Source organism: Armigeres subalbatus, chromosome 2 (genome assembly GCF_024139115.2).
Source record: "Armigeres subalbatus isolate Guangzhou_Male chromosome 2, GZ_Asu_2, whole genome shotgun sequence".
Lineage (NCBI taxonomy): Eukaryota > Metazoa > Arthropoda > Insecta > Diptera > Culicidae > Armigeres > Armigeres subalbatus.
Window position 1 is genome coordinate 233,124,462 of NC_085140.1, and position 9,475 is coordinate 233,133,936.

General features: G+C 36.9%; 1 protein-coding gene across 6 annotated transcripts in view; it reads right to left on the reverse strand.

The window, feature by feature from the left end:
- Positions 1 to 9,037, reverse strand: part of LOC134211888 (opioid-binding protein/cell adhesion molecule homolog) — a 166,577-nt gene extending 157,540 nt beyond the window's left edge. Inside the window, exon 1 of one of the 6 annotated variants that reach the window (XM_062689254.1) lies at positions 9,017 to 9,037. Coding sequence is in view for 2 of the 6 variants with exons in the window: in XM_062689250.1 (XP_062545234.1) it covers positions 8,608 to 8,698 (91 nt within the window). In the remaining 4 variants the exon portion in view is untranslated. Of the gene's footprint in view, positions 1 to 8,607 lie in introns of all 6 variants that reach the window. The other 5 variants (XM_062689255.1, XM_062689250.1, XM_062689251.1 and 2 more) reach the window with 5 other exon arrangements.
- Positions 9,038 to 9,475: the final 438 nt, after the last annotated feature.

Sequence of the window (9,475 nt, forward strand, 5' to 3'; positions counted from 1 at the left end):
TTTGGAGCTAATGGGAGCTTTCCGGAATCATTTCACAAAGAAAAAAAATCCGACAAGAAGGAAAATGGGTTTTGCCCTTCGATAACCATAGGTCGTCCGGTAGTGCTGGCAGAACCATTGATTTCTTGCATATGGTTTAAACAATCAATTTTCAAAACGAAATAACATTTTTTGTAGACCTTCCAGCTACGTACGTACGTATTGGTTTTCGAGACTATGACGAACAGACGAAAATACCTGCCGTGTCCCTACGTGTTTTAAGATAGGGGGAATGACGGCTTTGGCAGGTTTTGTTTTATTATTGTCAGGGGGGTTTTTTATGACTGATTATGCTCAAATTTGGCCTAAACATTCTTTGCATATCAAAGAATATTGTGGCCTAATTTAATAAAATTCAGTCGACCAAAATCCCCCTGCCAATAATAGAACAAAACCTGCCAAAGCCGTCTTTTCCCCTAATATGCTGAATACTGCAATCGAAAAATCATGAGAATCATGATTTCAAACAGCAGGCGTCGTCTGAGCGATTCTCACAATTTTTTCACGGTTATCTTATCCACCTCATATAGTTTCCTGTAGTTTGATAGTTTGTTCTGTTCCATAAGGATGCATTTTTTTTGGTTTACAGGATCGACTGAAACACAGAAACTGTCATTCAGAATGTAGAAAATTTCGATTCACCTACTTCAATATGAGTGAATCTTACAAATTTAGAAGAGCTTCAGAACATACAAATGACCAAGAAAGAAAAACTCAAGTATAGTTTGGGTATTGATTGAACGTTGATGGTCTGGGAATACAAACAATTGTATATTATCATGTTGTTCTGTCTGAAGGAGCTGCTCCAACTCCAATTTATCACCTAGACCTCACAAAATACTCTGTTGCTCATATACAACATCTCGATCAAAACTCAAGGAAGGTTTGGAAGCTCTATAATATCCTTAAAAATATTTTGTTAAGTACGTCTACTTTTTACAGTTTGTTCCACTTTTAGAATAGTACATATGACCAAAAACTATATTGAAATGAAGCTCTGAATCCGGAATTCGAATTTGCATTTTGTTCAGGAATGTATGAAAAAAATTTCGTTTGTTTGAGAAACTACATATGTACACGTACTTTGAAGAGCAATTGTGGAGTACTGCTTACATTTTTTGCACTGCAAGTGCCCCAGGGTATTGAGTTTTGCCAAAAACTATTGATCTGTATCGAAGAAATAGAAAGATTCGGTGGAAATTTGCTAAAAAACAGTTTTTTGTTGTTTTCTAGAAATAGTGTAAAATGGACTTATGCAGTTTCTCAAACAAATGATTCAATTTTGGAACAGATTTATCACATTAAAGTCCATTTTTCGTCATTGCAAAAAATAGCGTGTGCAACAAGTTGCAAAACTCGATTTTTTCAGCACTCGTAGTATTTATCCAACTCGGCAAGCCTCGATCATCCTTTTGCAAACCTGTTGCACAAACTATATTTTTTCACATATGTTTATTAGGGCAGTTCAAATTTCAAAAATGTTCGAAAATTCCAACTCCCATATGTCTATTAGCATCATTTTGATAATATAGGAGCCCTGGCAAAATTTCAAGCAATTCGGTGGCTATTTAGGGGTGGCGCGAAGTCAATTTATGTTTATGTGGAAATTTGTATGGGAATACTTTAATTTGTTTCAAGTCTCCCTACAACTGTCAAATCGTGATGAATTCAAATAAACATCCCAACCTCCCTTTCTGGAATCTATATAAATGAGACCTCCGGATAACATATTAGTTATGAGTGGATAGAACGGTTCTATTGACAGTGTGAATGTGAGATAAATGGCTAAAATGGTGTTATTAGCCTCAACGTAACAGTGGAAATATAAATCAAAATTAAAGAGTTACCCACTGGTTGAGCTCAAATAGATTCCAAAAATGGAGGTTGGGGATGTTTATTCGAATTCATCACGATTTAAGAGTTGTAGGGGGATTTAAATAAATTTTAAGTTTTTCCCATACAGCTTTCCATATAAACATAAATTGACTTCGCGCCACTCCTAAATGGCCACCGAATTGCCAATATCAACAATTTGAAAAAATAAGGTAAAGTGAACAATATTGTAAATAACGCAAATAAGTTGACCAAAATATTTTAAACCAAATACATATTCTTAATAATATTAAAAATGATACCTGACAGGTATAAACCCTTCGTTTTATCACTGACATGCAGACGTACCGGGCTTGGTCAAAATGATAGTGCGGGATTTTTTTCAATTTTCAATTGACCATTGCTCATATTCCTTTGATTTTGGCATGGTTCGGCAGGAAATTCATCTAGTTTTGAAAAACGGGTTAAAAATCATGCTCTGGCCTCAGGAGAAATTCCGGATTATTTGAGGGCATGTCAAAAATACTAGATTTTGTTCGCCTATATTATTAAAATGGATGAAATGTTGGCCCTTGTTATACTATTTTACAGAAACTAGAGCTTTTACTGAGTTGATTGATATATGGATATCACAGATCGGATGACAAACATCTGCACACTTTAAATTTTCCACCGATTTCGGCTGTGCAAATCTCAGTTAAAGTTCGTTAGCTGAAATATCGACTGAATAGACGTCTGATTACGGCGGCTCCTTTGAGTGCCGCAGTAAACAAATAGCTTTTTCAGTTGAGATATCGGCAAAAAATCACGAGCCGTGCGCTCGGCTGTGCGGATCTCGGTAAAAGAATCAAAAAATGCCGAGCTGAACTAAGTGTGTGAGATATGGATGTTTCCATGAACGAGGTGTGTGGTATGGAAATATTCGCTCAGGATTGTCGAAATTGTGCGAAAATGTGTGTATGGGGCGTAAATGACCAGATCCCCCTTTTTACACCCCGTGATTGGTGATCCCATTGTCAACCGAACCGATAAAGGTTGAAATTTGAGCTAGTTTATCTCCATTTCTCTGTCAGAAATCCATAAACAGGGGATAAACAAACTGTTACCCACTTTACCGCGCCTGTTCACTACAGAGGTCCCTCCACCATCTTAATGAAGTTCAAAAGCAAGATATTGAAAAGTCTTTTACCTGATTGTTTTATCACATACTCATGTTGTGAACTTTGTCAAAATTTGAAATTGGACGAAAATGCTCAAAATTTTGATGTTTCGCCTTACTATAAAAGGTTTGAATCAACAATATTAAAATCAATCCAATGCATTCTGATCATCCAGTCCGGACAGTGAAATTTTTAGGTGACCATTCTTTTCACCTGTTTTGTGAAACTTACTTCGATTCATTTTTTTCTTCTTGCTAAGGTATGAGAAAGCCACAGAAATGAGTAGAAACATAAATTTAAGATGACATTGAAAAAAGTGGGAATTTGGAGTAGGATGTAATAAAATGTATTTGGAGAGTCAAATAAGCTCTGCTAACACAATTCAATATCTACAACTTAGACAAAGTGAAAAATATAGCTATTGTAAACGATGTCTTCACTTAGGTATGTAAAAGGGACTTATTCATATTAGAACATGATGCAATAGTGTCCGGTACTAGGGGACACTTTTTGGAACCTTGAAATTTGTCACCAAATTATCAAACGTAATTTGTATGAATCATCAAAGATCATATTTTGTGTATATGGTATAAAACTGAACATAATCCGGATAATTAGGGAGTTTTTTTGATAAATGGCTTATGTGTCCGGCACTGGGGGATCTCCCCCTACAGTTTTCGACGTTTTGTTTTCTTCGATATGTTTTTGCATGAACTAGAAATCTAGACCAACATTTGAAAAGGGCGTAACAGCCAAAATTGATTCCTTCTGATTCTTTGTCCACATGTATAGCTATATATGTAGACGAAGAATCAGAAGGAATCAATTTTGGCTGTTACGCCCTTTTCAAATGTTGGTCTAGAAATGTTTACTTCCTAGATTAACCTTTATACACTTTGGACTTTGGGCATATCGACCCGGGCATATGACTTGGGAATATTCCAGGCATTTATCAGCCAAATACCCAAAAAAAGATTGATGGTTGGTCACACCTACATTCTGTTATCTTCATTAAATGGATCGGCAGTTTGCCACTTTTTTGTAGACAAAAATTACATAATAACCGCGCAACAATCATATTTCTATTTTATTCTCGCAAACGTGTTAAAACTATATAACATGTAACAAAAACATGACGCAGCCAATATTCTCGAAGCTGTTCTAAATTCTCCAAATCATTCCAGAATTCAAATCCTTTGTCTGTCAGTTCAATTACACTTAGTACAGAATTGATAGTAACCCATCACGTCGTACTGGACTTCGAACTAATTTTTCTACCAGGTCAACTAGACTCGATAGAAAATTGACAGCAACTCATCATGACCATAAAGACCCTCAGAAGCAATGCATTCAACATTCGGTTTGGACATATCTAAATCATAAATCATACGCATGGCCTTTGTGACCTGATGGGTGGTTTTGCTTTCGATTTTCTAACAGGCCCGTGTGGTGATCTACCACTACATTGTCCTTTACCAACTACCCGACGAGGTAGTTCAGGATGATAAAAACAGGCAGCTCATCGACGGGTAAATAATTATGAATATTTACCTCTCGATAGTTACCTGACAATGTATGTATAGCACGTAATTAGAATTAATAAATTAGAGTTAAGGAAGAGCTTGTTCTTCTCTCCACCGACCATATCACATTCCCTAGGAGCTGGAGATGGCTGAGGCCACTCCAGAGAGGACTCGGCTCGCTTCATTGGTGGCAGCGGTGGGATGCGTTGAGCAGTTCGCAGGACGTTTGAGGACAGGAAAGATTCATCACATCGTCCAGCAGCAGCGCATCCAATTATCAGCGACGGATTAACTTGGCGAGGTGCCTTTAATTGAATTAATTGTTTTTTTTTTGTATTTACTCTAGGTGTTTTGCAGGGTGTAATGATCCTTCTCGAGACGAAGTCGTTATTACAACCCTTTGTTCACTGCCGTGCCTTGAGAGGTGCCTTTTTAGTGCAGGATCTGTAAAATAACCAATCTGCAAATTTGTTTTACCATTATTCACCTAGTCATTAATTCCTAGCTGAAGAAGCAGCTAATCCGAAAAAATAAATGATTTAAATAGTAAATCATTTATTTTCTCATAGGGGATGAGTAATGTGGTGATCTACCACTACATTGTCCTTTACCAACTACCCGTCGAGGTAGTTTAGGATGATAAAAACAGGCAGCTCATCGACGGGTAAATAATTATGAATATTTACCTCTCGATAGTTACCTGACAATGTATATATAGCACGTAATTAGAATTAATAAATTAGAGTTAAGGTAGAGCTTGTTCTTCTCTCCGCCGACCATATCACATTCCCTAGGAGCTGGAGATGGCTGAGGCCACTCCAGAGAGGACTCGGCTCGCTTCACCCGATTTAAAGGACCAAGAACATCATTGGGGTAAACCCAAACTTTTGACCGGGAGTATATAAAAGTATGTCTCCGGGATTGCTATAGAAGTTTGTTTTTGAAGCAATCATAAAGCCTTTCGGTACACTTAGTTTACAAGGAAGGCAAAAAATATCAAAAAGTGAAGCCGATGGGACCAGTAAAAAATTGCCTAAGTATCGCTTTTTGCCCTTCCTCAGCCTTGCGGTAAGATGCGCGACTACAAAGCATGCGGAAGCGATTCCCGGTCTGGTCTAGATAATTTTCGAGTTGAAAATTTTCTTGTCTTCCTTGGGCATAAAAGTATCATCTCATCGATTTAGTATCATGATATACGAATGCAAAAATGGTAACTTTCCTTAGAATCCTCGCAGGTGATAACTGTGGAAGTTCTGAATGAACACTGCGGTGATGGTTCTATTGCAACGATTAGCTCACTGTACCCTTAGTTTTAATTAAGTTAAATTTAGTATAAGTTTAAAACATTGTAACTCCTACATGTTTCAATTCAACCAGAGGAAACCCTTAACTGCCAAAGGCAGTTGAAATGTATTAATAACAACCAAAAATATATTATAGCAAAGAAGGATGATAGGATTAATAAAAAACGGAACACCTAGTCTAAGAGAGGAATGCATGTAATAGAATCCATCTAGCGGTGATGGTGCCTTTCTCGTGTATTTTAAGATATAGCAAGGAAAGCACATAAGAGAGGTCAAAACTGCACATTAGGGAGATAGATTCAGTTTTTTTTACCAATTCACATTCATTTGCCTTCATTTGAATGCATTGCAGTAGCTTTTGAGAAAAAAAAATCAATGTCGAAAAAAAATTTCCAAGGGGGGACCCTTGGGAAAAATGGGAAATCAAACAATGTTTTTTGAATGACTCCGGAACGCAATGGCCGATTGGGCCAATTTTCAATAGCGATTAGAAATTAGGAAGGATTCCGCGTCGAATGCAAAATGCAACCAAGCAAATCGGATTAGGCTAAGTACAAAAAAGTGTGTCTCACCTTTTTTGTACACACACACATACAGATATCACCTCAATTCGTCGAGCTGAGTCGATTGGTATATAACACTATAGGTCTCCGAGCCTTCTATCAAAAGTTCGGTTTTTGAGTGATCCTATAGCCTTTACGTATACTTAGTATACGCGAAAGGCAAAAAGAAAAAAAAACTACCGATTTTTGTTCTTAACTGTAAGTATATTGGACAAATAGTCCCCGCTTTATGTACACACATTTAATCCGGCTACATCATGGCATTATTATATTTCAACTAGCTGCATCGTAAACTCTTGAGATATTGTTGGCGCAGACTGTGTCGTGAAAAAGACCTCTACCGGAAATACCTGTCGATACCCTTTGAGCCATTGAAGAAGAAAAAGAAGAAGACCCTAAATTAGGTGCAAAGAATATTCACTTTTATATGGTTCAAATTAGAAAACGTTCGACGTATGATCACTAAAAAAGTGGCACTTATGTAGCTGTTTTATTGCACTTCACGAAAAACAATACTGTGCATTTAAACCGCTTGTTTGAGATACTGCATATGTAACATATTTGCCCAAAATGAGATTTTTATATATTCTGAATCCTCGTCTAAAAATACCTTTTTTTTTATTTTATTTTGTTTGAGAAACTACATATGAATACGCACTTTGAAGAGTAATTAATGATTATGAAGCTGGAAGCTCTCCAGAATGTAGAGTTTTGCCTAAAGACTGTGCATCTCATGATTGCTTTGAGAATGCTAATATAGCACAGTTAGGTTTTGAAAACGCTTATAAACAGCATGGAGCATATGCAATACAAGTATAATGCTGCTATAGTGCTTACTTTAATGCCCATTAGTTATCTGGGTATAATCATATCATTATTCTAAAAATGTGCCAGAAAGTATGACGTTTGCTTTTGGATACTGCGATGTATGTTTCTACTGATTCTGTCGAACTTTGCAATTGATTTGCTTTTTGTTGAGACCAATTTTATGATCGCCTTTCTTATGAATATGTAATGCATTCAACTTTTAAAATTTACGTTCTAAGCACCGTCGGCGTCGCGACTAACTATGACTATGGCAAATTCAATTATCATAAACACCTGCACATTATTGCGTCCAAGGAATAGTATAAAAAGTTGCGATATTGGAATTCTATTTTGCACAATGTTGGAGAATTATTTTGAACTTTTACTTCTATGATATCCTTTCAACTTCCTTTTCCAATTAAGCGTACTGAAATGCTATAAGATCACGCTACAAATCAATAGAATGGCCGACAACTTTATTGATACCAGTCTGTTTCATTGTTTTATTTTTATTTTAGTTGATTTTGGTGGCAAGTCCATTTCTTCACACTGCCTATACATATGCGTGTCACGTCACATACATTTTCTACCTTTTCATACACCAAGAATAAAATTAGTTTTTAGAGATTGTTTAGTTTTAGCTACACGCTCATCCCAAAACATTTTTAATTGGCAGAAGGTCCAGAGATGATCAACTGTTGTATACCAATTGACGTCGACAAACTGAGGTCGTTCTGTCCCTGCAATCTATAAACAAATGTAAGTCAAGGACCTATCATATCACATATCAATGTTGCTATGAGGATAATTCAATGTTTTAAGGCACACATTTCGGCACATAAAATTTACCGATTTTATGACAGTAAAAATAAAATGTGTTGCATATGGATTGGCCGGAATGGCCATTGTTTTCTACATTTTTTTATAATTGTTTTGTTTATATATTTACCACAATTATGTAGTTTGGTTGAAATGTTTATCAACAATTTCAACTAATTCTGCACTGAGCTATTATAATCGACTCGTTTTTTGTGTCTGATTAGTTTTATTCAAATTTAATGCAATCATTGCTAATAACTATTAAAATTTACCAGAGACATAAACATTTTTCATCAAATTTAGATAATATTTGAAGCTTTTGCGGAAACATGTCAATATAAATCATTCTGATGTCAATTTTGAGTGCAAGTGATTTTTGAAATACCTCCGTCCACATTGCTTATCCTGTGAAGCATGTTCAACCGTTAATCAACACAATGTTGTAAAAGCGCAGTTTTCATACTACCTGGCCTTGCATCTATTTTGGATGTTATTGGAAATCGTGGCACAAGTTATTTTCCTACTTAAAAGAAATAATTGATTAACACCGAAGCAATACCATCTGTGTGCCGTCCAATGTAGTGAATTTTGGCCACAACTCTTGTATTGAAAACGTTGTACACTCTCTTATTTCCGAATAATAAACACATTTCAATGAAATTCGTTCTGCAACCAGGTTGGAAGCTATTGTATCACTCAACATACGGCTGTCGATTTCAATACGATGCACTATCATCAACATTTACAATCACTTTTTTTTTGTTCAAACCAGCCATGGTAAACATCTAGAACACAGCTGTTTCCCGCCCATTGAAGCGGAAAAAGATAGATTCCTAGCCACTATAACTGCAGCACGGCTGTAATATTTCTTCGCACACCAATCAGTCTGTCAGCATAGTTACTCATGCAAACCGGAAAGTCCTTTCTAACTCGCGCCCTTATAAGTATCGTCTATTTAAATTTGTTACCATACGCGACCACCTGCACCGATCAACTGTGCTCAAAGATTTGCAACGGAACATTCTGATGTCGCGTGTTTGTGATGGCCCACGTTTTCAAATCTGGTCGCTTTCCAGCGTCTGCGCAGTTTTGCCCGGTGGCGCTCAAATGCATCCTAAAATCAAAACACAACCGGCGAAAAACGTAAACATTGGGGCACTCATTCCCACGCAAACTTCGATAAAAACGTGCTCCGGATGGCGGGCTTCCAGTTTGGGCATCGCTTCCTAATCGTCCCAACTCGGTCGGCGTTTCGTTTTCCGATTCGTGTGGAGCCAACATAAATACTATCCGAGTTGCAAAAAGTTCTGGCACATTAGCAGAAGTACTACCATACGCAGCACATCGCACGCTATATTGCACTAAGCGACCGGTGGCCGAGGATAAATAAAGCAGAAAAACAACAAATCACGCGAGCAGTCGCTTTA